Below are 27,958 nucleotides of genomic sequence, written 5' to 3'. Positions count from 1 at the left end.
TGAAACCGATTAATATTATATGTATAAAGTGAGTATAGTGGAGATAATTAGTGGATGTAGTTATTTTAAAAATTATAAAAACTTTACTATTTTTGGAAAATTTTGAAATGTAAACCATTATAAGGAACATTCCAAAAAGGAAAGTGTAAACAAATGGGAGGGAAGAGAGTACAATTTTTTTTATCCCCCTATTTCCGAACCTGGATCAGCCTCTCCATCCTATGTGAAATTTTGGCACTCTTTTTGGCACCCCATCGGAGATGCTATAACATATAAATAATTCTCATCAGCAGGTATATGATTAGAATGGATTTTTATGATCTTTATACTTCACCGTTGGACACACGACCAAATAAATAAATAACCCACGACCAAATAAATAAAAAACCTACAGGTCAACTTATCATTCTAAATCCTTCGTAGACTAAGAATTGACATGGTCAGACTCAATCACATGTTCAGTTGTGGAAGAGCCAACACTAAGATCCTATCTAGTAAATAAAAAACAGACTCATAATTAAGAATCGTTTCAGGTGGTGAATAGTTTTGATTTTCTTGACAAACACATGCCATTGAAGATTGAGAGGATTCCACATTTTGGAGATCAAGTGGGGCTTTGCCTTTGTCATTAGATTCCATGTCATGCATTGTTCTGCAGGAGCTTTGCCAGCATTGTTGAGTTCCTTTGTTGAAACTTTGTAATGGCAATGGTACGAATAAATTGTTTTTGAGTTAAGCTGTAGGTGGGATCAGGATGGTTAATTACCTGGGCTACTAGTTCAGTGTAACCATTGAGTCTGTAAGTTGGAGTACTTGAAAGGTCATATTTGACTGCAACTTCGTGATTGAACAATCTTTTAGACAATATGAACCCCTTGTATTCATATTTGACTGCAGCTTCGTTATTGAACAAACTTTTGGATCCAATATTATAAATATTACAATGTGAGATTCGATAGTATATATTTGATTCTGGTCATGGATTATAGAATTCAAATATTCCCCGTAACACAACAGAAAAATGGTGTAACTTCATATCTTACATGCGGGGTACTATGGATAATAGGTTACTCCGGCTGTTGAGTAAGTTTGATTTGTTTTACTAGCCGCCTGGTTCGTAGTCTTTGTTGTGCCTAGCTTGTGATTCCTCTGTTCCCTAGCCGTCATGGTTTTAATATATTTCCCGAAAACCATAGAGATAGAAATTGAAATGAAAGGCTTAAGGTAAAACCCGTGCATCTTGTGGGTAAGGAAAGCATGACGATGTATTTGAAAGAATGATGACCGGGAACAAATTGACATTGAGTCCCAACTTTTGGACATGTTTCCTTGGGCTCTGCAGGAGTGTGTAAAAAAAGGAGCTTCGGAAGTGATAAGAAAATATTACCAATTTTTTGGGATACGACTTGGCTGACAAGAAATTATATTGTAAATAACTTATTAGCTATTTTTTCTCATATTTTATTAGCTTTTATCAATCATGTCAATGTCATTTTGCCTGACAAGTATCCCGTTTTTATTGATTATACTGATTTTAATCAAATCTTGACCCATTTTAAAAACAACTTTAGTTCCAATTTTAGCATACTAGATCAATTAGTCACCGTCTAGCGATTAACGTGCAATCTTGAACCATGTTTGTAATAATTATGAAATCTCAAATTTTATTAAATTTTAAGAAGATATGTTGGATACGCTCCTATATAAAGAATATTATAGGGTTTGGTCCAATTACCTCCGCTCCTCTCCAGACGCATTACTTTGCGGCTAGAGGTGAGTTGTTCTTAAAGACGCATATTTCGTAATTACATTTATTGTCACGAAATCAGGTATGCTTTCGCATTCAAGTTTTATTCGCTAGTTGTAACATTAAGACATAATTAAGACGTTTGTTGTGTAATCTTGATAATCTTAAACAATTAAGATGATCCGTGTTTATATAATTAAATCGAACATTCTTTTGGAAAATTAAGGTTTTTTAGATTGCAGGGAGAAGGACTTACTGCAAAATTGTAATAAGAGCATGGAAACAGTGAAGATGCAAGAAAAAAAAGACACAGAAATTATAATTACTGGGGAAAACTTTGACACTTGTAGAGACAAGTCTGTAAAAGATGAAGAAGTTTCCATGAAAAGTGACGATGCTTTGGTGGGACAGAAAAAGACTATACTGGGTTTATCTCTTGATTATGATTGGATAATTTGTGCTTGGGGTGATCAGTCTTGGGTGAGAGATGATGACCTTAACGATGAGTGGCCTGACATAATGGTTAATGATTCTTTTCCTTGACATTCAATTTATTCTTACATTTATGTATCTATATTAGTTAACTGGTGGTTTAAAAAAAGATTAGTTAAGAGGGAAGCAGGTTACATTTTAGGAAAAGAAAAACAATGCATTCAGTATGTTGTTAATGTACGGGTATCTATAACATATTAAACATATAGCACAAAATTACGAAAGACTCTGCTCTAAGGGTCTCAGAGCACTGTCAAAAAAACAAGATGCATGTGTGAATTTATTTAAATAAAAATTAAATAGAGAGACTAATATATTTTGGGATTACATAAAATTGTAGGAAATTGTGGAAGATGGCGATGAAACAGATGAAGAGGAGTGAAGACGAGGATACCAAAGAAGAGTAGCTCAGTATGTTTGGTAGTTTTTGTGATGTTTTGGGTTTTTTTAGGAATGAATTTGCTTGGACAACCTATTATGGGCATTCAAGTTATCTTGGGCTATGGAAAATTATGTAGCGTGAAATTTATATTATTACGCAATGAGTTATTTCATAAATTATATTAATTATGTGTTTCGGACGCTTTATATGCATGCGTTGTATTAACATATACTATATTTGTTGCATCATGCCACAGAACATCACAAACTAGCCGCAGGCTTCTGCCCAATTTTTTATTGTTGAGCTGGTTCAATCTGTTTTACCCAACCACCTGGTTTGCATCCTTGCTCAAGTATCCCGACTAATCTACGTTGTAGATCATTGTCGCCACCACAATAAATATTTGTTCCTGCAACAAAAACACCCTTTCGTAGTGTTTCACCATACATATTTTGTGCATATATATCATATCTTTGTACTTGATCTCCGGTGAGCATATATTCTGCTTTGACCCCATAAACCAAACATGCATCTGCTACCAAAAAGGTGCCAGTTCAATAACTTATGACTGGATATTTATTCACAAACATAGTCAAACAAAACATTGTCGTTAAGCAGAGGTTTATAAACTTGTTTAAATTTTCTATTTTCTTCTTATTATGTGATGCCTTCATTTGTGAATTATGTTTATACATGTGTTTCACATGACTTTGCACCACTAGTGCTACAAATATTTTGCTGTTTAAATTGGAGTCCGAGCTCCTTTTAAAACAATTGAACATTTGATCAAATTACCATAAACCCCTACTATATTCTCCCAATCATTTGATGTAATGATGAAAGTCTGTTATCGAAATCAGTAACTACAGCAGTGGTGTTGTTTGTTAGTCACAAGTTAAAAAATATCAATGTATCAAGTCCCAACAGCAACTGAAGAAAAGCAAGTCCTCATTGAGTTGTTGCTGAAACTTCAGTTCACAATTATGTCTTAAATAATTACATATTAAACTAAAATCCACATGATCCATATCTGAAATTAACTATTAAAACGTTAAAATTTAAAACCTGCTTCTGAGTCATTATTAGCTTGTGTTCAAGTATCGACATTATGTAAGAAAGACAAAGAATGTCAAAGTTATTAAGATCATACTGGACTGGGTTAATAAGTTCTCTCAGTATCTTGCCGAAAAATATTGCCCTTCGAGTACATAGAGGGGGACATATAAACCCCCAAGGACAACTTTGGCAGAAATGTTAGCAAAAAGGGCTCAAGTATACGAACCTCGTCGTTGAGGGGCAAAAAATATAAGTTTTTTGTTTACAGGTTAATGTGTACAACATGTCATGCTTTTAGAGTTGAATTGCTATTCAGTTTTTACTCTAGTGTACTGTGTACTCTGTAATTAAGCATATCTACAACATTTCTACAGTTCTGGACTCCTGGACAAGATTTTGAATGTTAAATGTTTACTTTCTTTTATGATTGATGCACATCAACTGCTTTTATGATTGATGCACATCAACTGCTTCCATGCTTCCCTTTATCGATCTCAATCTTACTTTTTCCTAAGCCCTTTTTTAGACCTAAACCATTCATCAATGATCTCACCATACTAAACTCTCCCCATTCTCCACCTTCTGCAAAGACATTGGATAGTAGAGTATAATATCCAGTGTCATCCATATCTAAACCTAGAAGCTTTTCTTGAATTTTTCGTATCATGTCTACTTGTCTATGAATCCGACAACCATTCAACAGAGCACCCCAGTTGCTAGCATCAGCTTGGAAAGGCATTGTATTAATGATCCTGTATGCTTCGTCTAAATTGCCACCTCGGCTTAAAAGGTCAATTAAACATGCAAAATGTTCTGACTGTGGTTCGGCACCAAAGTCCTTCATTGAGTTGAAGAATGATTTTCCTTCTTCCACGTATCCTGCATGACTGCATGCAGATAATATATTCATAAATGTGACTTCATTTGGTTTCACCTCAGATTCTACCATTCTGTTGAATAGTGAAATTGCAAGGTCAATTTGGCCATGCATACCATAACCACCGATCATGGCACTCCACGATACAACAGTTCTTTCTGACATGGTATTGAAGATGCCCCGAGCCATGTAAAGGTCTCCACACTTGGCATACATGTCTAATAAAGCTGTATTAATGTATGTATCATCATGAAAACAAGTTGTAATAAACTTATGGTGAATCCATTTCCCTTTCTCAAGATATCCCATATTTGAGCAAGCTTGGATTACACTCAGAAATGTCACTGCATCCATTTCAAGACTTTCTGTATACATCTGATCGAAAAGACTAATCGCTTGTGCTGAATAGCCATTATGACAGAATCCACATATCATTGAATTCCATGTTACAACACTTCCTTGTTGTCTGTTCTTAAATACCAAGTATGCTGAATCCACAAACCCGCATTTGGCGTACATGTCAATTAGTGAATTCAGGACAAACTCGCTTGAACAACTTGTTCTTATAACATGACCATGTATCTGACGTCCGTACAGCAAAGAACCAAACTTTCCACAGGCTGAAAGAACAGTGGCCAGTGTGAATGAATCTGGAGACATACTGTAACTTTGCATCTTCCTAAATAGAGTCAGCGCCTCTTCTAACATTCCTTCCTCAATGCAACGTGATATGAGCATGTTCCATGATACTATCTGTCTCTCTCTTGATGCACATAAGATCATGAATGCATATCTTATATTACCACATATAGCATATAAATCTATTAAAGCTGGCCCTAAAAAATTATATTCAGGGTCTATAATTTTCCTAATAACAAAACTATGAACAGACCTGCCCATTTTTAACCAACCCAACCGAGAACAGGAGCGAAGAACACCCAACATAGTTACTGCATTCGGTTCTCCCTTAGAAGATAGCATCTCCATAAAAATATCTAGCACTTCTCTAAAACACCCACATTGATTATAGCACGTAATCATAGATGTCCAAGTAGCTGTAGATAAATGAACAACACTATTAAAAAGCCCCTCTGCACTACGCAAATCACTACATTTACCATACATTGTAATCAAAGAATTATCCAACGCTCCATCACTCAGAACACCCTTTCTCACTACATAACCATGAACCGACTTCCCTTCCCTACACAACCCCAACTCCGCACACGCCTCAGCCACACTAAGCAAAACCACCGAATCAGGCTCAACACCTTCCGCAACCATTTCACAAAACAACTCCACCCCTCCACTCTCCTCACCATTCTGCACATAACTCAAAATTACGGAACTCCACGAAACAAGGTCCCTCGCAGACAATTCCTCAAATACGCAACGCGCATACCTCAAACAACCAGTCTCACCATACATACTAACCAAAGAAGTCTGAATCACAAGATCAAACTCAAGCCCACATTTCACAATCCTCCCATGAACAATTTCACCAATACCCAAATCACCAATTCCAGAACAAGCCCTCAAAATTGATGGAAAAATAAAGCTACTAACTTGGCTCAATTTCTTTAACATACAATTATACATAAAAATAGCATCTTTATACAAATCATTCCAAACATAACACTTAATAAGTACACCCCACATGAAAGAATCAGGGTTTGAGAAGCTATCAAACACAATTCTAGCAGAATCAAGATGACCCACGTTTGCATATGATTCAATAAGTTTAGTTGAAGCAAGCTGGCTCTTTTGGTGACCATTGACTATGAGATAAGCATGAAGTTGAGGTACACTTCTTGAAGTTAGAATTCTTTTGAATAAAGGCATGTAAAGTGTCATTTTTGTAAAGGCAACTTGTATGCAAGTCTTAATGTTGAGTTAAATGGGCCAAAGAGTTGAGCTTTGTACAAGATTGCATCAATGTAATACAGTATTACATCAAATTACAAGATTTATTTGTATTGTGACAGCAATTCATAATTAAAGAGGTGGTTGAGGTTTTTTAGAACAGTGAAGTTTAGGAATGAAGCTTATTACAGAGGCGCGGAAAGAAAAGAATTTATGTAATCCGCGGCAAGAATTTATGATTATGCGTATTCAGTTATAGTGTTAAATGCGGTTTACAATATAGAAGAACCCTTGTGATTTACCCCGTGCGCATCTAAAGAGTAGCCGCAGGGTAGCGGTTCCGGCTTATCTACGATAAAAAAATAATAATTAGAATATTATGAATTTTTAAAAAATAATACAATATTATTATTAAGCTTGCTGTATTAGTTTAAGAATGGGTTGAATGATAGGATTTTAAAATTGAACCTGTAAACTATCAAATAATATAATTGATTAATTAATTGATAAAATTAATAATTTATAGAACGGAACATATTTGTGATAAAAACTTGAAAATGTAAAATAATTATTAGAGGTTTTTCCTGGTACGGTCCAATGCGATTTTAATATAAATTGCAAAGTAAATTACATATGTGGGTTGATCAAATTCTGAAAGTGTTACCGCAATGCTAAATTATGGTTTATTATTAAACGGATATTTGAATATATTTATTTACGATTCAAGATATATTCCCTCCGTCCCATTGGGATGTTTACGTTATTATTCAGCACGTATTTCGAGGCTTCTATAAAATATAGTTTCATAATTTTTTTTAATTTTTTTAATAAAAATTTAAATATAAAATTTTTATTCAAAAAAAATTAAAATTTTTTTATAAAACTATACTTTAAATGAGAATTGAAAAACGCGTGCTGAAAATTAACATAAACAATATAGTGGGACGGAGGGAATATGTATTTAAGATAAAATTTATTAAACTATTATTCACCGGCATGTAACACTAACAAAACAAGGCTTTATCAAGTAGGTGACTCACTTAAAATTGTTCTATCAAATCATGGATAAAAGTAAAAAATAATAATGTACTCATTCTTAATATAAATAGTTGTAAATGTAGTAATACAATGCTATCATTGAATAGTATAACCGGGTAATTGAATAAAAACACCAAATAGTAATATCATATAAAATATAATTAATGATCTTTATTAATAAGAAAAACCCCTTTTTAAATGATACATAAGTACAAATTTTGGTTTCACCGTTTTTTGGTACCACCAATTTTTGGTTCACTTACTCATTCATATATAACTTATAATTTCACTTTTGTATGTCTTTTTATTCTACTAAAAATTTTGGTTACATATTTTATTCCTTATCTATATCTTATACTTCTACTTGTCTTGATTTTATTAAATTTGGTTTTATTTTTGTTATCTTATACTTATACATGTCTTGTGATTCTTTTAAGTTTAGTTTTATTTTTGTTTCCTTATATTTCTAAGTTTGGTTTTATTTTTATTTCACCCTTATGGCTTTAACTTTGTGTTTCTAATTCCCTTGTGTATTACTAATTCAATATAATTCAATATATTTTATACGTTTTTGGTTTCATTAAACTTTTGGTTTTACCCTTTTTGAATTTCGTTATAACTCTAAATGTATAATTTTTATTCTTCTTTTACTTCTACGTGACTTATAATATTATGTTGCCTAGTAAAGTAATTGTTTAAGAGGGGCTGGATACAATTTCTAAACAAATCGATGTATTATAAAAGTAAAGTAAGAACAGATGAATCAAATAACAGTTTATATTGATCTTTAATAAACTGTTACAAAACTCTCTCACGAACAATATTCTTAAGAGTTTCTAGGTTATACGAATATTCGAGTTCTGCACTCCACATTGTGATAACCTATTTTGTGTTTATATACTACACAACTACAAATCAGTCCTCTATTAATTACAAGATATGTTACAATTAATTCTAATACTTTACATATCCAAATCAACTACGATCCTATAAATCAACACCTTTTGATTTATTTCGCAGTCTTGAATTATCATCTAAGTCATTCTCAACGGATAGCCTTAATCAACGGATAAATGTTGTAGCTTCAACGGATAATCATTTGTATATATCAACAGATGACTAAAGATCATCAACAGATGATATCGAAACTTTCAACGGATAATCATATCACAACAGTTGATCATATCCTGATTGTTAGATAGACCCTGATCCTCGACTTAGCCAATTCTCAATAATCTCCCCCAATTTACGCTTTACTAAATAAGCATGAATTCTAATAGAATTGTCTAGTGCCAAAAATCAGATAGACAAAATAAGTAGTATAAAGCTTACTTTGTTTCAGACTTTGATCTTCATATTTCTTGATAAATTCTGCAGTATCTCTGAACAAAAGTTTTAACTCTGTCATCAATCTTTTTCAACATAATATCTTCTAACTTGATCTTCAAATTCTTCTCATACTCTGTTTTGTCAGATAATTGATAGATAACAGCTTTCAGATTTCTGATTTGAGCTCTTTATGTCATCATGTCTTCCGGTGAAACATATCAAGTTTTTCTTCCAGCAGGTCCAGCAGGATTCATAGTTATATGTCTCTGAGTAAGAACATTTTCAATGACAGCTTCATCGTTCTTCATGTTGACTTCTTACCCTCTAAAATTTATGTATTTAGAAACATATGATCCAAAATAATATAAACCTTCATCCAATGTCCTTCTTCTGATATCAGCAAGAATTATGTTTGACTATAACCTAAAAGTTTCATCTTCAACTCTTAGCAAATAATGAATGTACTTCAATTTCTTTGTAGATATGATCATCAGTTCATCAAGTGAAAGAACTTGAACATCATCAACTTTCACAGCATCAGAGGTCTCCTTTACTTGTTCATCACCATCATCATCAGAATTGATATTTCTCCTCCTCAAAACTGATTCAGGTTGACATTTTGTCTTTGATACTATCTCCCCCTTTTGGGCATCTAGACTCTATAGAAGAGGGAAAATAACATCCAACTTGGAATTTGTAGCATTCTGACCAGCCTCCAAAGCTGTCAGCTTTTCAGACGTATGATCTTGTTTTGCTTCCAAGCTAAACATTCTCTTTAGCAAACCACTTTATTTGTTCGTACCTTTAATAGTCACAGAAAGATCAGCAAGCTCTTCTCTGATTTTAACAGTATCTTCCTTCAGTGTAGAGACAGAATAATGTAGTCCTTTGACTAAAATTGTAATGATTTTGATAGATGTTTTCATATCAGTATGTGAAACCAATTGGACAACATGATCAGCTAAAGTCTGAGCAGATTCCATAGATATCTTTTCACTAGGTAATCTCCAAGAATGATATCATTCTATGAGGATGTAGAATATCATCATGACAAGATGATGAACCAAAAGTAGAATTTAGATGCTTCAATACCAGCTTTCAAAACAGCATCATCAGGATTATCATCATCAGAGTCATCATAATCATCTTGATCACCAGAAGATTTCTCAGAAGTATTAGAATCCACATCAGAATTAGGAACTATGACTTTCATCTTTAAATCAATATTTAACTTAGAAGGCTTAGTTACCTGTGTAGATCATGTAAGAAAAGAACCATGAGTATCTAAATCTCTCTATTCTTTTAAAGTGATCTCATCACTTCTCACACCAATAATCTCATGACTTTTAATAGTCAGAGCTTCCTCACAAGGATTAACTAAATCCTGACTCTCATCTACCTCTCCTTTTGCCAGGTAAGGATCACGCCTCTCTTTAATTCTGTTTTTCACTAAATCTTTTCTCTCATTCTCATATAAAAATCTCAGAGAAGTTTGTCCTACAGAAATAAGAGGTGACTGAGAAGAGTTGTCTAGATCATATGTCTAGAGGTATTCCTTTTTAAAGGTCTAATCATAGTCATATCAACAGATAAAATAGAGTGTAAAGGATTTGTACCTTGAGAAGTATCAACCATTGGTATGGCCTTGAGTGGTTGTACAAGATTTCTTCAATCTTATCTTGAGAAGTGATCAGTACATCTGTAGAATTAGGAACAGCTTTATCAGGAATTGTCCTTGTATCAGGGTGTTAGTCGCTAAACATGCGCTAATATTATACGCAAGTATACGCGTTCGCAAGTAGTATAAGATATAAATCAGATTCGATCCCACAGAGACTGTATTGGTTAACTAATCAACTCATGCACTTAAGCAACAATGTATGGTTATTAGTCAATGCTAAGAAGATAACAAAGTGAGGTTGTTTATAACTAAGAATTAAACTAATTATTATAACTACGAGAATAAGATAGATTGAGTTAATATATATGACAAACATGGGATTCTAACTTCACTAAGTACTTCATTTAATAGCCTTATGGTTCTTAATTTTAGCATGCAATGGTGATGACACTAATCAGACAACACGAAACTGATAAACGCCAACTTTCGTTACACGAGTACCATTCTACCAGACATCCACAAAAGAGATAGAAGCTGAATAGGCACCAATTATATTGAGACCCTATATGTCTATAGAATTTGACAACAAAACGGTTTAAGCACAAGTTATCTATCTTGATTACATAGGGCAAGTAAGATGGTTAAAATTACCTACGAATCATGCATAACAATACATGAACCTATGCTAGCATGGCAAGTTCTAAATCCTTAAATTCACTTCCGTTTCATTAAGAATTAACTCACTATCTTATAAGTTTGCGATGCTCACAAGACGAATACACACAACCATAACTAGTATATCATACAATCACCACACACTAAGGCATCGAAACAATTTAACTAAAGAAATCGTAAATAAATCCGCTAGAACCCCACGATAACGATTAGCTCATAATCGAACTCATCGCCAACGTGGGTTCCAATGAAAATATGATATAACAAACGTAGTCTTTATACGAATAAATAAACCAAAGTACAAATAAGAGTAAAGGTTCAGCAAAACAAGAAACAAGCATCCAAATTACAACTTAAAATAAAGATTCACAAGAATAAACTAGATAGTCTTCGCCTTTGTTGACTTGTGCCCAAAAGGTCTCTTGTCGTCTTCTCCTTGCTTGATGTCTCTGAAAAATGACCTAAATTATGTTTATATAGCAGTCCATGCATCCCAGGAGTCCAGCAAATCAAATTGTAGTTGAATCAGGATTTTAATATCCCGACCCAGCGCGGCCGCGCGCTTCACCAGCGTGGGCGCGCTGACTTTCTGCTCTCCCGGCGCGGCCGCGCGCAACACCAGCGCGGGCGCGCCTGCCTTCTACCAAAAATTCTTTTTTTCTTCTTCTTTATTCATTGCATTTTCGAGCCAGTCTTTCAAGCTTTTATTCCAGCATATCCTAAACACCATATTAGCATCAAAACAATGCTAATTTACCTGATTCACGAAGTAAAGCCTGAAATGCAAAAATCCTTGAAAACACGTTAAAACACAAATAACTTGAGTACAAATACACTAACTCAAAGCTTATTAGAGCATAAATAAGTGTCATAAATGTCACTTAACACACCCCCAAACTTGAATCGATGATTGTCCTCAAGCATAAACAGACTCAAAGAACAAGAAATAAAAATGCATGAATGCAACTATATGAATGCAACGATCCCCAAAAAATAACTAAACCAATCAACCAGTAACACCTCATCAAATGCAATTATTCGCATAAAGATCCATCAAATCTCACAAATCAATCTACACACCAAAGACGTGCGCATGTGCAACTGCTTACAGATATACTATCACAACTAGATCGAAAATCATAACTCACTACTTATCAAAACAATCGCAAGTTTATAAATAGAATAAAAGCTAGACTCAAAATTACTTATAACACTTCAATTCTTATATCGAAATTAACATGGATTCATGCTTTTATTCACAACAAAACAACACAAATATGCTTATTTGATCGTGCAATGAATGAGGTCCACAAAAGACTTATACAATAGCACTCATGTAGCGAGCGTTATATTAGCGGATCCCAGACTATAGAAGCCTTAGGTCACTAGGCACAAAGTCCCCTAAGAACTTAATAACTCGAGTACTAAAGAGCCCACTCGTGATCAATTATACATAACACTTATTTTTTTTTCTTTTTTTTTCAATTTCAGAATGAGTGCGTTTCGCTTCATCTCATTCAACCCTAGACTACTCATAAAAACATGAGCCGGCTACTAGCCATTTGACACCTAGCCACACAACTAACAATGAAATCCAATTTCTCCAATTTTTAAATATCCATGTCTTTTATTGTTAAGAGCATATCCTAGATTCTAAATATAAACAAGCGATTAAACCTCGATAATAAAAAAAATCATGACTATGATCTAGCACTCTAGAAACCTATAAGATTTAGTGAAATACAAGTGTCTTTAGCATGCAAATCAATCCAATAAGACTCAACATCACTAAATACGACATCACTACACTAACATCAATATCACCAATTAATCGGAAAAAATTATCTAAGGGAATCATGATATAATGCAAATGCATGAAACTACATGAACAAACTATTATCATAAAAACTACCAAATTAAAAAAAAACTACATGGCAAAATATATGCAACTATATGAAATAAAACTATCATGAACATGCAAACTATATGAGACTCACACAAACTATATTCCTTCAACTACTACCCCCAAACTTAAAATATTCACTGTCCTCAGTGAAGGTAATAGTAAGGAATCAGGCATACCTACAGTGAATCAGAATCCTCACCCTCAAGGGATGGAGTGTCAGGTGTGTCCGGAGGTAGATACACGGAATCCTCATCAAAAACTGGCCACTAAATATCAACTCCGGTGGCTCTAAATACAGTCCCAAGTGCCTGGGTGAGATCGTGTGCAAACCGACTGTGGATGTCGTGCATCGCATCCATCCTCCTCGCAAGACGCCTATACTGCGTCGAACTCAAACCAGCTCCCATGTCTGCTCCAGCTGCCTCCTGCTGTGATGAACCGGCCTCCTCTTCTAACTGCGCTCTCTAAGCTGCTTTACTCGCTTGCTGCATCCCACCAGCATACATCTGATCGCGGGGCACACCTCCTGGGAGATGATCAAACGTGTAACCAAGCCCCTTAGGATCGGGCTTACCTCCTCCCCCACTCAACCATGCTGTGCAGCGTAGAACTGTCAATAGGAGCACTGGGAATCTGAAGTTGCTCATGTGCGGGCCAATGAACACTAACTGCCAAGCACAACTTTGTCATAATGGACGCATAAGGAATAGCCCCAGTAGTACCTCCCCTAAAAAACCTCAGGATTCCCTGATATATCACCATTCCCAAATCAATGTAATGACCCTGCAGAATACCCCAAAGCAGACGGGCACGCTCCACCATAATCTCATGCACATGCGAAGATGGCATGATGTTAGCACAAATAAACGAGTTCCAAGCCCGTGCATACATGTTCATGCATGAAGCAGGGAACGTGGGGTAATCAGTAGTTCCCCTCTTGAACTTTCAATGAGTCTCAAGCACATAGAGAGTAACAACGATGAGATCCAAATCGAAGTCCTCAGGAGTCTTATCATTCCAAGTATCCTAGCCCACCTTCTTCGCAGGCTGCTCAATCACCGTCCTGATAGCCTCGACACTGTACTCAACATTCCTTCCTCTCACCATCGTGAAATCATTCTTCTCCGCCTTAGCGTTGGCGTAGAACTCCCGCACAAGACTCATGGGCACAGCAGCTGGAGCCTCACAAAAAAGAACCCGTCCCATCTCCAACAGCTTACCATCGTTCCTTGATGGCAGAAATCCTCTCTCCTTAGCAATAGGTTTCGAGAGAAGTCTCGTGTACTCCTCCTTAGCCTCAGGAGTACAGAACCTGGGCCTCACACCACTCGCAGTAGAAGAATCGGTAGCGCTGCTTCCAACTTGAGTTCTTTGTCTTTTGGGTGCCATCGGGATTGAAAAAGAAAGAATAAAAGCTTAAGTGTTTAGAGAAAATTTGTGTTTGAGAGTTTGTAGATTGGTGGAGAAGTTGTATACAAGTGTATGTATTTATAGGTGGAGGGGGGGTGAATTTGATAAGGAAAAGAAGTGGGAATTGATTATGAGAATCGTGGGAATAATGGAATTGATTAGGAGAGGGAATTATGGGATGTGGAAGAGTAAAAATTGGGTTAGAATTGATTTTGGAATTAAAATCCCGATTTTCTCTAATAAAACTGCTATTTTTATTTTTTTCTAGACAGGGACCCATCGCGGGCGCACGCTAGGACAGCGCGGGCGCGCTCTAACTCTGGAATACCGGTGCGGCCGCGTGCTAGGACAGCGAGGGCGTACTTGGTTTCTGGAAAAACAGCGCAGCCGCGCGCTTGGCCAGAGCGGGCACACCCAACTTCTGTACTTGGCCCTGAATTTTTTCCTTTTTCTGATTTTTTTGTGTTTTCCTCTTTTCTACTTGCTTCCTTTACCTACTAATGTACAACACACTTGGGTTGCCTCCCAAGAAGCGCTTATTTTACGCTGCTAGCTCGATGTAGAATCTCGAGATCAAGTGGACAATAAAACAGCACTAACCACCTCGCGGTTTACCGTATCACCATAATAATGCTTCAACCTTTGACCATTTACCTTGAATGCTTGGCCCGAATCATTCTAAAAAATTTCCACCGCTCCATGTGGAAACACAGTTTTGATTATGAAGGGCCCTGACCATCTTGACTTCAACTTTCCAGGAAAAAGATGGAGATGAGAGTTGAATAAAATAACTTGTTGCCCTGACACAAATTTCTTGAGCATTAGACCCCGATCGTGCCACCTCTTGACTTTCTCCTTATACATCTTGTTGTTCTCATAAGCTTGAAGTCGAAACTCATCAAGTTCATTCAATTGAAGCATCCTCTTCTTTCCAGCCGCATCCAAATCTAGATTTAACTTCTTCATAGCCCAATATGCTTTATGCTCGAGCTCCACAGGAAAATGACACCCCTTACCATAAACCAACTGAAACGGCGACATTCCCAGTGGAGTCTTATATGCTGTTCTATACGCCCAAACAGCTTCATCAAGCTTCAAATACCAATCCTTCCTTGATGGACATACCACTTTCTCCAAAATGTGCTTGATCTCCCTGTTAGATACCTCATCTTGACCATTTGTTAGAGGATGATAAGCCGTAGCAATGCGATGATTCACATTATACCATTTCATCATGGCAGTGAACTTGCGGTTGTAAAAGTGTGACCCCTCATCACTGATTATGACTCTTGGAGTTCCAAACCTTGGGAATATTTGCTTGTAAAGAAAATTAAGCACCACTTTCGCATCGTTTGTTGGCAATGCCTTAACTTTAACCCATTTCAACACATAATCAACTGCCAACAAGATATAGTGATTGTTATAAGACGAGACAAATGGCCCCATGAAGTCAATTCCCCAAACATCGAAGACCTCAACCTTGAGAAGCACATTAAGAGGCATCTCATCCTTCTTAGACATATTACCCACCCGTTGACATCGATCATATTTCAAAATGAACTGATGAGCATCTTTAAACAATGTTGGCCAAAAAAACCTGCTTGAAGAACACGAGCTGCTGTCTTTTCTCCACCATAATATCCTTCATAAGCCGTTAAGTAGTAATCTCGCAAGATCCCCCCCGTTTCGCTGTAAGGAATAAATCTCCTGATGATTTGGTCAGCTCCTTGGCGAAAAAGAAACGGCTCATCCCACATATACCACTTCACTTCATGAAGAAACTTCTTCCTTTGAGCATAAGATAAGTCGGGAGGCATGATGTTACTCACAAAGTAGTTCACAATGTCTGCAAACCACGGCTCTTCTTCTTGCACTCCAAACAGCTGCTCGTCGGGAAAAGACTCATTTTTCAAGGTCTTACCCAATGAAGTAGCATTAGGATTCTCTAAACGCGAGAGATGATCAGCAACTTGATTTTTAGTTCCTTTTATGTCCTTGATCTCTAGTTCAAATTCTTGGAGCAATAGAACCCATCGAATCAATCTAGGCTTCGAGTCCTTCTTCGAGATGAGATATCGAATTGCAGCGTGATCAGTAAAAACTGTCACCTTAGTCCCAAGTAGATAAGATCGAAATTTCTCAAAACCGTAGATAATAGCCAAAAGTTCTTTCTCTGTAGTAGTATAATTTAGTTGAGCACCGTTGAGGGTCTTACTAGCATAGTAGACCACATGAAATGTGTTGTTCTTCCTCTGCCCAAGAACTGCTCCAACTGCATAATCACTTGCATCGCACATCATCTCAAAAGGCTTATTCCAATCAGGTGCGGTTATGACAGGTGCCGTGATTAAACTCTTATTCAATGTCTCAAATGCTGTAAGGCACTCGTCATCAAATTTAAAAGGAATATCTTTCTCTAACAGACTACACAAAGGCTTTGAAATTTTCGAGAAGTCCTTGATGAAACGCCTGTAGAAACCCGCATGACCAAGAAAACTGCGAATTCCCTTAACAGAAATAGGTGGAGGAAGATTCTCAATGACCCCCACCTTGGCCTTGTCCACCTCTAGACCTTTATTAGAAACCTTGTGCCCGAGAATAATTCCCTGACGCACCATAAAATGACATTTCTCCCAATTGAGAACCAGATTGGTCTCGACACACCTCTTGAGAACGTGTCCCAGATTCTGCATGCATTCATCAAAAGAATCACCAAAGACTGAGAAGTCATCCATGAACACCTCTACATTCTGGCCAATCATGTCAGAAAAGATGGCCATCATACATCTCTGAAATGTGGCTGGTGCACCATACAGACCAAAAGAAACTCGTCTGAAGGCGAAAGTACCAAATGGACAAGTGAAGGTAGTCTTCTCCTGATCTTCTGGGGCGATACAAATCTGATTGTAACCCGAATAGCCATCCAGAAGACAATAATACTCATGACCAGCTAACCTGTCAAGCATCTGATCAATTGCCCTTTATTGATCAAGAATGACGAAATAAGCAAGAAAGATGAGTTTATCAACCTTGACTAAGACATCCTACATAATACCTCACGGATATATAATAGAACGGTCAGCCAACTGCAAAGTCATATACGTCAGTTTAGGATCAGGTAGATCCAACAGCTTGAAGATTGACAAAGGCATCAGATTGATTCTAGCTCCCAAGTCACATAAACATCTATCAAAAGACACTTTTCCAATAGTACATGGAATAGTAAAGCTTCCTGGATCTTTAAGCTTCGAAGATAACTTCTGCTGCAGCACATCACTGCATTCCTCCGTGCGAGCGATAGTCTCTAAATCATCTAGATTTACTTTCCGAGAGAGAATACCTTTCATAAACTTTGCATAACTAGGCATCTGATCGAGAGCCTCAGCGAAAGGTATGTTGATATGAAGTTTCTTGAACACCTCCAGAAACTTCTCGAATTGCTTGTCCAGCTTTTTCTTCTGCAGCCTCTTAGGAAAAGGCGGTGGATGATAGATCTATTTCTCCCCTGTATTACCCTCAGGCAGTGTGTGCTCAACAGTAGTCTTCCTTGGTTCCATTTCTTCATCCTGCTTCTTTACTTTTTTTTTCAGCCCCAGCTTCTTTAGTCAACTCTTGATTTTGTATGGGATTCGCAACCTTCCCAGACCTCAAAGTGATTGCCTTTACCTGCTCCTTAGCTTCCTTCTTTCCTGACACTTCAGTGTCACTATGCAATGTACCAGGTTGACGATTTAGCAAGGCATTGGTAATTTGCCCAATCTAATTTTCCAAGGTCTTGATAGAAACAGCTTGACTCTTGCACATGAGCTTCAACTCCCAATGAAATAGGATGATTGCGGTTGTTAGTATGATAGGTGGCTGGCACAGGTTGTTGTGATCGCTGAAAGTTGCTCATAAATTGATCCGATTCACTAGAAATTGCGCACTGATCTATCTCATGGGCACCAGCACAAAGCTCACAGAAACTAATGATTTGATTAACTCCATAATTAGCCAAAGTGTCCACCTTCATTGTCAAAGCCTTAAGTTGGGCAGCTATAGCAGTTGCTGCGTCCAACTTCAGAATTCCTACTACTTTTCCCTGAGTCAGTCTCTGGGAAAGATTCCGGTACTCATTAGCAGCCATCAGTTCAATAAGTTCATAAGCTTCATCGTAGCTCTTAGCCCACAAGGCTCCTCCTAATGCTGCATCAAGCATGGGTCTAGAAGTAGCACCCAATCCATTGTAGAAACAGTTGATAGTCATCCAATCAGGCATGCCATGGTGTAGGCACTTCCTTAACATCTCCTTATATCGATCCCAAGCCTCACATAGAGATTCTCCAGTTTGCTGCGCGAACTGGGTAAGAGCATTCTTGATTGCTGCAGTTTTCACCATGGGGAAGAATTTAGTGAGAAACTTTTGAGCGAGATCTTCCCAAGTGGTGATAGACCCTGTTGGTAGAGAATGTAACCAGCACTTAGCCTTGTCCCTCAGAGAGAATGGGAAGAGTCGTAGCTTGATAGCATCTTCAGTCACATCACTGAACTTGAAAGTGTCACAGATCTCGATGAAATCCCTGAAGTGCATATTGGGGTCTTTGGTAGGAGAACCCCCAAACTGAACTGAGTTTTGTATCATCTTGATCATTCTTGACTTGATCTCAAATGTGTTAGCCCTGATGGCTGGTCTAATGATGCTAGACTGAATGTCATTAATCTTAGGCGTAGAATGGTCCATCAAAGCCTTCGGATTTTCTGCTTGATCACCCATAGCTACTACAATTGGCTCTTCAACTTTCTCTTCTTCTTCTACCTTCTTTTCTTCCTCAAAAACTTCCCTATGAACTACCACAAGTTCTTCCTCAGCTTTATCCAGTGTTTTCTTACGAGTATGCGAACGCGTAAGCATACACCCTCGCTAGATCACCTGAATTAAAACAAAGAAACAAATAATTAATAATGTCTGAGTCAATAAACTTTAACGACCACTGATGGAAAGCACATAAACTAATAATTAAACTGCAGTCCCCAGCAACGGCGCCAAAAACTTGTTAGTCGCTAAACACGCACTAATATTACATGCAAGTATACGCGTTCGCAAGTAGTATAAGATACAAATAAGATTCGATCCCACAGAGACTGTATTGGTTAACTAATCAACTCATGCACTTAAGCAACAATGTATGGTTATTATTCAATGCTAAGACGATAACAAAGTGAGGTTGTTTATAACTAAGAATTAAACTAATTATTATATTTACGAGAATAAGATAGACTGAGTTAATATATATATTAGGTCACATACACTGTAGAGGGGGTGAATACAGTGTAAAGTACAATCAAATCGAACTTTAATAACTCAAGTAACAGAAAACAAACTTTATTGAAACAATAAACTCTGTTACAGTATGGAACTGTTACCTCTCAGTGATGAATAAATATCACGAGAGCTGCTAGGGTTACAATGAATAATCTTCTCGAATATGATAACACTTATAGTGTAAAACCTATGTCTGTGTTTATATACTACATAGTTACAAGATAATCGCTATTGATATGGAATATAATTCTGCTTCCTAAAATATATCAATCAGATATCTTTTCTTCCAAGTATTCTATTCTTCATAGAATTCCTTCTCCATGCATATCTCTTCTTATGTTTATCTCGATCTTCTTTCCTTTAATCAGCTGTTTTCCTTATCTGAACGTCCTTCAGTACTTAAGTTCTGATATCCATCTTCTGATGATTATCTCCTGATAATATAAGTACTGATATCCTTAAGTCCTGACTTCCAGTAAGTACTGATTTATCCTGTTTAAGTAAGATCTGAAAACTAAACATAAATCATATTAGCCATGACATTATCAAATATATCTAACAATCTCCCCCAACTTATAAATTAGCATAATATACAAGTTTAACAGATATTTGATGATGTCAAAAACATTAAGTACAAATGCATGAGAATTAGACTAGATAACTACAACTTACAGTCCTTAAAGCTTTACCAATCTTTAACTTCTGATAACAGCTTTAGTCTGTACAAATATCAGAATTTAATCAGTTGTAGATCTTGACTTGGCTTCATCTTCTGATCTCTCTGATGTCAGGAGTTGTTCTGAGATAGTTCTTCAACAAACATTTCTCAGCATATCTAAGTTCATCAATCATCCTCCTTTTAGCATCTTTAAGCTCTGCAGTATCTTCACCAATTTGAAAGATTGCAGCCCTGAGATCATTAATCTTAGCTTTTCTTATATCCTGATCCAGTCTGATCAAATATGACTTATCAGACTCAAGATTAAATTCTACAGCCCTGTAACCCAGAAAGGTAGTTATAATCTTTGCAGTGTTGGGCTTCATTTCAACTATATCACCCTTGTGATCTCTGTACTTTGGAAGATATGTGCTGTCAAACTTAACAAAATAAAGCCTTTTCTGTCTTTGAATCTGATTCTTCAAATAGTTTGCAGCACTTTCTGTTATTGAGTCATTCACTTGAAGTAAAAATAATACATGCTCCAGTTCTTTAAAATACTTCAGTGGAATGGCATTTTCCCTTATATAATAAACCCTACCATCTGTCATGAAGTACAACAAGATATGTTCTTTCAAGTAGGTATGGTAAACCATTTGTACAGATTCCAGTTGATTCAATCTCTCAGGAGTTGCTCCAATACCTGGTTTACTCAAGGAAGTTGGATCATTGGTAGTGTTCTGTATTCTTCTTTCATCAGCACTTCCCAATCCAGTTTTATCTCTTACTTCCTTTCTAGTAACTACTCTTGCTTCAAAACCACTTGCAGCAGTCTTCAAAGGTTGAGTCTGTTTTGCTTTAGTGAATCCTGGTAGGAGTGTCTTTGATTTATCTTCTGATATCAAGTTAACTTGAGCTATATCAGAGGTTACTTGCTTCTTCGAAATATCAGAACTTACTGTCTTTTGACTCTGAACAACTTGAGCCATGTCAGAGGTTGTCTTAAAAACTTTTCTTGAAGTCAGAGCAAGATCATCCTTTTCATCAGTGATTTCTTCATTCTCAGGAGGCACATAAACCTTGATAGGTTCACCAACTTTTTCTTTACCCTTGGATCTTGGATCTATCTGCGGTTGTGATTTAGCCAGTGTTGCTTCAGTATTTGTCCTTTCTTTTATCACAATGCCTTTGAGTTTTGGAAGTGTCTTTTTACCAGAAGCTTCAGATTTAGATATGACTTTCTCTGATTTAAGTCTGGCTTCTTCTTTCATTAAAATCTCCAAGTCCATTCCTGGATTTTCCTGAAGAAATAACTGTCTTGACATTTCTTCATCAAGATCTAAAAGTTCATCAGAACTTATCCTTTTACCAGTAGCAGAACTAATTCTTTTTCCAGTATCAGAACTTGTCCTGTGACTTGTGATTTCAGATTTTCTTGATGAAAAACCTCTACCTTGACTATGACCTCTACACATTCCAGAGTTTCCTTGGTCATCCTTTTTATCATCCTTCCCCTTCAGTGTCTTATCAGTTATACATTTGGACTTAATTACTTTCTCCCCTTTTTGGCATCAGCAGGTAATAGAAGAGAGACAATCAATTCCACTGAGGCATGGATTTCATTAAGTTGAGATTGCTGAGAAGCTTGATTTTTCAGAATATCATCAATCTGAGCTTGTTGGTTCTCTTGAGTCTTCTCAATATAAGCAACTCTGTCAAAGGTAGGTTGGAAGAACTTTTTCTTGTCAATCTTCTGAACTTGTTCTTGCTTAATGAATTCTTCCTGAATCTTATGTAATTCTGCATGAGTAGTTGAATGAAGACCTTGTAGATGTTTAGTACTCAATGCAGTGACTCTAAGCTGTGTTTTGAAATCAATAGTAATTAACATCTCATCAGCTTTAGTCAAGTGCTCAGCAAGATGCTGTGCAGATGGAGCACAGGTAATTGAGTTCCATTCCTTAGTCCACTCCTGACCTGCAGGAGTTTGACTCCAAGGCACTGGTGCTTCTCTTGTAACAAACTGCTTAATAAGTTCAGATTTAAGAATAGTTTATTGAGGGGCATGTCCTGAAGGACCTGCTTCATCAGCATCTGCAGTTAGAGTAGCATCACCAGTATCTCCAGCATTTGCAGCATCAGAACTTACAGAATCAGTATCTTCTGATAAAACAACAGTATGAGTAGCAATGGAGGCTTCAGCAGCATCCTCTAATTGCTGATCTGGTTCCAAGTTCTGATCAACAGCCATATCCTGATGCTCACCTATATTCTGATCATCAGCATCTAGATGCAGAGAAGGTGTAGTAGATAATTCTGGAGTTTGAACAGCATCAGTAACATGTGTAGTTGATGGATTAGTTGCTGTTGGAGCTTCTAAGTAAAGTAGTTCAGGCACAACCAAGTTCCGGATATCAATATCAGTACTTGTGCTTGAATTAACAGGAGATACAGTCTTAGGAGACACAGACGGTGTGTTGGCTTTTTCAGTAGCAGCTTCCTTAGTTGGAGTTAATGGTGAAGCAGTGGCTTTAGCAGATTCTGGTTCTTGTGAGATTAGAGATTCCTGATCTCCTTCCTTAACTGCTGCTTCCTCATCATCTGAAACTGGCCTTTTTGCCCTCTGTTTCTTGTATCTCTTTGAAGATATGAATTCCTTGGGAGTTTCATCAACAGTCATTCTTCTAAGCCTTTTGAGAAGCCTAGATCCCCCAATTGCAGAATCCTTCTGAGAAAGAACTTTCTCAGCTGCTTTGACAACAAGTTCTGATGTAGAAACCTGTTCCTCATTGTCAGATTCATCTCTCAAAACAATCCTCCTTCTCTTCTGAGGTGTTTGGGAAACCGTCTTTGTCCTCTTAGCCTTGGAAGATGAAGGCTTCACAGGAGGTGCTGAGGATGAAGGTTGAACTGTCTTTGAAGTGGAGATATATGATTTGAGATATTGTCTGAGGGTAGGTTGAGTAGTATGAGTGGTATGTGCTGATGATTGTTATGGTGTTTGAGATGTGGTGGTTGGTTGGACATTAGGATAAACAGATCTGTAGGTATCAGGATCAGCATTTACTAAGATCTGTCTTACAGTTTGAGGAATCTGTAAGGATCTAACCACCTTCTTCTTAACATCAGCAGTTACCAAATCATTAAAGGCTCGTTTTGTAATTTTGAAAGATGGAGTTAAGTCAGTGGTAGATTGGGGGTTATCAGCACAACAATGATTAAAAATAAGCTGACAAAATCTAGCAAAGTAGACAACATTCCTATCTTCTGTCATCCTATCCCCAATAAAACCTATCACAGCAGTTGCAAAATCAAAATGAGTTTGGTTAATGATTGCATACCTGATGTGCTGACTCATTATAGGGATTGCATCAAAGTTGGAACACTTATTCCCAAAAGCTTTAGTGATGCAGTCGAAGAAGAAGCTCCATTCCTTTCTGATATGAGCCCGTTTCAACTGCCCAAGCTTAGCCAAACTCTGCTCATACCCCAAACTATCCATGAACTCTTTAAGAGCTGATTCCTCCAGGGTTGAAAAAGTACATCCTTCTGGTAGATGTAGGGCCTTGCGAATTGTACCAGGAGTTACCCCATATGTAGAATCACCCACTTCAAAAACAATACTAGGAGTACCATTTTGACCACCATTATCAAAGTTTCCAGTCCTCCAAAATGTCAGAACTTGTTGGCTTGAAAAGGTTGAAGGTTGGGTCAATGCATACCCGATTTCACTGTGTGCAAGAAGATCTTGCACAAAATACAACTCAGACGGAGCTTCAGCATTATCAAGAATTGCAGCATAGTTATTTGGAACAAATTTAGCTCCATCAATGATCAAATCCTTAGGTGCCATGAAAAGAATCGAGATTTAAGAGTGCTTGTTAGGTGTTTGATAAAATGTCTAAATGAAAAACCAATGCCAGGAGTAGAAAGTGAGTAAAAGCAAATGAAGAGATAAAGTATAATAGTGAATAAAAGATTAAAAAAAATCCTCTCTCTGTCTTACTTATACTTTGAAAAAAAATATAACCGTTGGACACCTGTCAGACATGCAGTAATAATGAATAGTTAATGGGCACGATAAAACAGTAATCATTACTTACCCACTTGTAGTTTTTCAAGGAAAAACCGTTCCACTTACCCAGTAATTCCATTAATCAAGGTAAATCAGTTTTAATTCAAAATTGAAACTGTTTCCACTTATTCAATTATTTTTCACTGCAACACCAATATTCTGAAAAAAAATTCGAGTGAGAATGACCAAAATAAATCAAGGGAACAAGTATTGATAATGTAAAATCAGAACTTAATTTAAATTTAAATTGTAACGCTCATCAGAATATGAATATTTATCAGGATTTATCAATGCATTTCAGAACATCTCAGAGACAAGAACTTGCAAAAAAAGAAATTTCATTAATATATTAAGAGAATACATTCATGAAATTTAAATTACAATAGAACTTTTACAAGATTGTCCTAAGCTGCTAAACCTAACATCAACATCTAATGTCCTGAGCTAAGAAGCCTGACAAAGCTGATGATGAAGAGAAACAGGAAGAAGAAAATAAATTATTTCTTCTTCCTACTCTCGACAAAGAGCATAGCGAGTCGTATTATTTGCTCCTGCTTTCGAAGACGATGAAGGTGAAGTTCTCTTCGAACTGCCAGCAGATCACGTTTAATAGCCGCTGGAAATTGAATCCAGAGATTGTGAGGGATGTTGGCGATAGGGTATGGAGTTGGAATCCCATTTAAAAAGACATGTACAGTCTCATCGCCATAGTTGTAAAACCAGCCAAATGCAGCCATTTGTAGTGGTAAGTGTAAAACGAGAGTGAGGTTGTGATAAAAGAGTTGATGTGAAGGCTGATGTGAAGTGGTTGTTTTTATAGGCAAAAGAATGCCAGGAGACGCATAGAAATTTAATGCTGACAGGTAGAATTAACTCTACCTCGTCTCCCCAGACTTGGAAGAAGGAAAACAGTCATTGGAAGTTTAAGTCAGGGTTAATGCGCACAAGTAACAAGTAAAAATTACTTTACGTGTATGTGAACCACTATCCCTAATGATATTGACTGTTAATATTCTACCCAAACATAGTATGATTTAAAATGAAACTATTTTTAGATTTTATCCACAAATAAGTCAAGTAAAGAATCAGAATTGAATATCAGAACTTAGACTTATATCAGAACTTAACAGTTATCAGAACATAATTTCTTAACTCGAAAAATGAATGCCTATCTTAGTAAGTCCTCGCACAAATCCTGATTTAGATTTTTGAGAACTTAATCATCAGAACATGCAATCAGAACTTGTCCTCAGAATTTGTGTAATGTGACACAGAAACTGTTCATCTAAAATAACATAGATCACCACAGTAATTTTCATCATTCATATGGAGTGTTTAGTGTGTGCATTAAGCTAAATATCAGACAAAGAGTAAAGTCTGATTCACTTCAGTACATCTTAGAAATAAGGCATAATTAAAACTTTACTAAAAACCTATCATTATTCTGAAACCTACTATTGAATGAGTTCATGCTTGAGTCCACCTCAACTATTTTGTGCTAATTTTGTGCATCTTTTTAAATTCCATTTTACAGTGGCTTCTCAGTGTAAGTGAGTCACGACTGCTTATCAGAATTTATGTTATTATCAGAGTATTTCTCCAGTAATCATAGAGTGTGAAAAGTCACCAAGAAAATATTTTGCTTTTCTGATGCATATTTACTTAATACCAGCAATGCACTTGGGTCATCCCTTTCACATTTGTACTCTAGATCTCAAAGGAGTACCTGAATTTTAATCCTTGAATCTTTTTTTTTTCTTTTGATAAGAGAGGTTTATCAGCACTTAGTACATTCAACAGATTTACTAGCGTCAGAACTTAACAGATGAGAAGCATTATTCTAGTTTGTGACTTAGTAATAAGATAGACAAAGTAAACTCAACTAAGCTCAATATCAGAATTTGCTTGTGTCAATAGATTTCCACAGAAATAATTACTTCTAACATGGGATCTCTAGTTTATTGAAGACTACTAGGTCGGCATCTATCACAGGTATCCTCATAGGATAGAGTAGTTACATTAACAGACATATCACTATCAGAGTTTAGAAACTTACATCAGACAACAGTCAGTACTTAAGCAAATTTTCAATTAAGCACAGAATACACAAAGAGAGTAAATTCTGTAAATACTGATCATAAAGTCTGATGCATCAGAACAAAACTAAGCAGATTTAGAGAAAGAACCTGAAACCATTCCAAGTTCATTTACCAATCTTGTAAAAGTAGCTTCACACAGTTGTTTTGTGAAGATATCTGCTAGCTGTTGATCTGTTGGAATAAAATGCAATTCCACTGTACCTTCATCCACATGTTCCCTGATGAAGTGGTACCTGATGCTGATGTGCTTTGTCATAGAGTGTTGAACTGGATTACCTGTCATAGCAATAACACTTTGATTATCACAGTAAATAGGGATTTTGAAATATGTTAACCCATAATCCAGTAACTGATTCTTCATCCAAAGAATCTGTGCACAACAGCTTCCTGCAGCAATATACTCTACTTCTGTAGTTGATGTGGAAATTGACTTTTGTTTCTTGCTAAACCAAGAAACCAATCTGCCTCCAAGAAATTGACAGCTTCCACTTGTGCTTTTCCTGTCAATTTTGCAACCTGCAAAATCTGCATCTGAGTAACCTATTAGTTTAAAATCTGATTCTCTGGGATACCACAATTCCAGATCAGCTGTTCCCTTAAGATACTTGAAAATTCTTTTCACAGATGTTAAGTGAGGTTCACTTGGATCTGCTTAAAATCTTGCACAAAGACAGGTAGCATACATGATATCAGGTCTACTAGCAGTTAGATAGAGAAGAGAGCCAATCATACCTCTGTAATCAGTAATATCTACTGATTTACCAGTATCCTTGTCCAGTTTTGTTGCAGTGGCCATGGGAGTGGATGCACTTGAACAATCTTGCATTCTAAATTTCTTCAGCAAGTTTCTGGTGTACTTAGTTTGACAAATAAAAGTGCCTTCTTCATTCTGCTTGACTTGAAGGTCCAGAAAATAGCTAAGTTCCCCCATCATACTCATCTGATACCTTGACTGCATCAGTTTGGCAAACTTTTTGCAGAGTCTGTCATTTATAGACCCAAAAATGATATCATCAACATAAATCTGGACCAGAAGTAAGTCCTTTCCATGGTTGAGGTAGAACAGTATTTTGTCTATTGTTCCTCTGTTAAATCCACTTTCCAGAAGAAACTGAGCTAAAGTCTCATACCATGCTCTAGGAGCTTGCTTAAGTCCATAAAGTGCTTTATCAAGCCTGTAGACATAATCTGGATATTTTGAATCTACAAAGCCTGGAGGTTGTTCAACATATACTTCTTCCTCCAATTCTCCATTGAGAAAAGCACTTTTCACATCCATTTGAAAGACAGTAAACTTTTTGTGAGCAGCATAAGCCAAAAATACCCTTATGGCTTCTAACCTAGCAACTGGTGCAAATGTTTCATCATAATCAATTCCCTCCTGTTGAGAATATCCTTTTGCAACCAGCCTTGCCTTATTCCTTGTAA

The 27,958-nt window shown here is 36.6% G+C and overlaps 1 protein-coding gene, 1 long non-coding RNA gene and 1 other non-coding gene across 3 annotated transcripts; 2 read left to right on the top strand and 1 right to left on the bottom strand.

Moving 5' to 3' along the window:
* The first annotated feature begins 862 nt into the window (after positions 1-862).
* LOC141676463 (uncharacterized) lies at positions 863-2,786 on the top strand. Its single transcript, XR_012557032.1, has 3 exons — positions 863-1,083; positions 1,990-2,269; positions 2,580-2,786. It is a non-coding gene; the product is annotated as an uncharacterized LOC141676463 (long non-coding RNA).
* A 964-nt stretch (positions 2,787-3,750) lies between these two features.
* On the bottom strand, positions 3,751-6,623 carry LOC141677041 (putative pentatricopeptide repeat-containing protein At1g69350, mitochondrial). The gene has a single exon (XM_074482771.1). The coding sequence runs from the start codon at positions 6,406-6,408 to the stop codon at positions 4,141-4,143; it is 2,268 nt and encodes a 755-aa protein (XP_074338872.1). The 5' UTR covers positions 6,409-6,623; the 3' UTR covers positions 3,751-4,140.
* Positions 6,624-18,652: 12,029 nt separating this feature from the next.
* LOC141681258 (small nucleolar RNA R71) lies at positions 18,653-18,759 on the top strand. Its single transcript, XR_012558699.1, has one exon. It is a non-coding gene; the product is annotated as a small nucleolar RNA R71 (small nucleolar RNA).
* Positions 18,760-27,958: the final 9,199 nt, after the last annotated feature.

Source organism: Apium graveolens, chromosome 8, assembly GCF_009905375.1.
Source record: "Apium graveolens cultivar Ventura chromosome 8, ASM990537v1, whole genome shotgun sequence".
NCBI classification, from domain to species: Eukaryota; Viridiplantae; Streptophyta; class Magnoliopsida; order Apiales; family Apiaceae; genus Apium; species Apium graveolens.
This window is presented reverse-complemented; position numbering and strand designations above follow the sequence as displayed.

What these genes read in the sequence shown, in the direction of transcription:
- LOC141677041 (XM_074482771.1), bottom strand. Translation starts at nt 6,408, where the DNA reads ATGACACTTTACATGCCTTTATTCAAAAGAATTCTAACTTCAAGAAGT.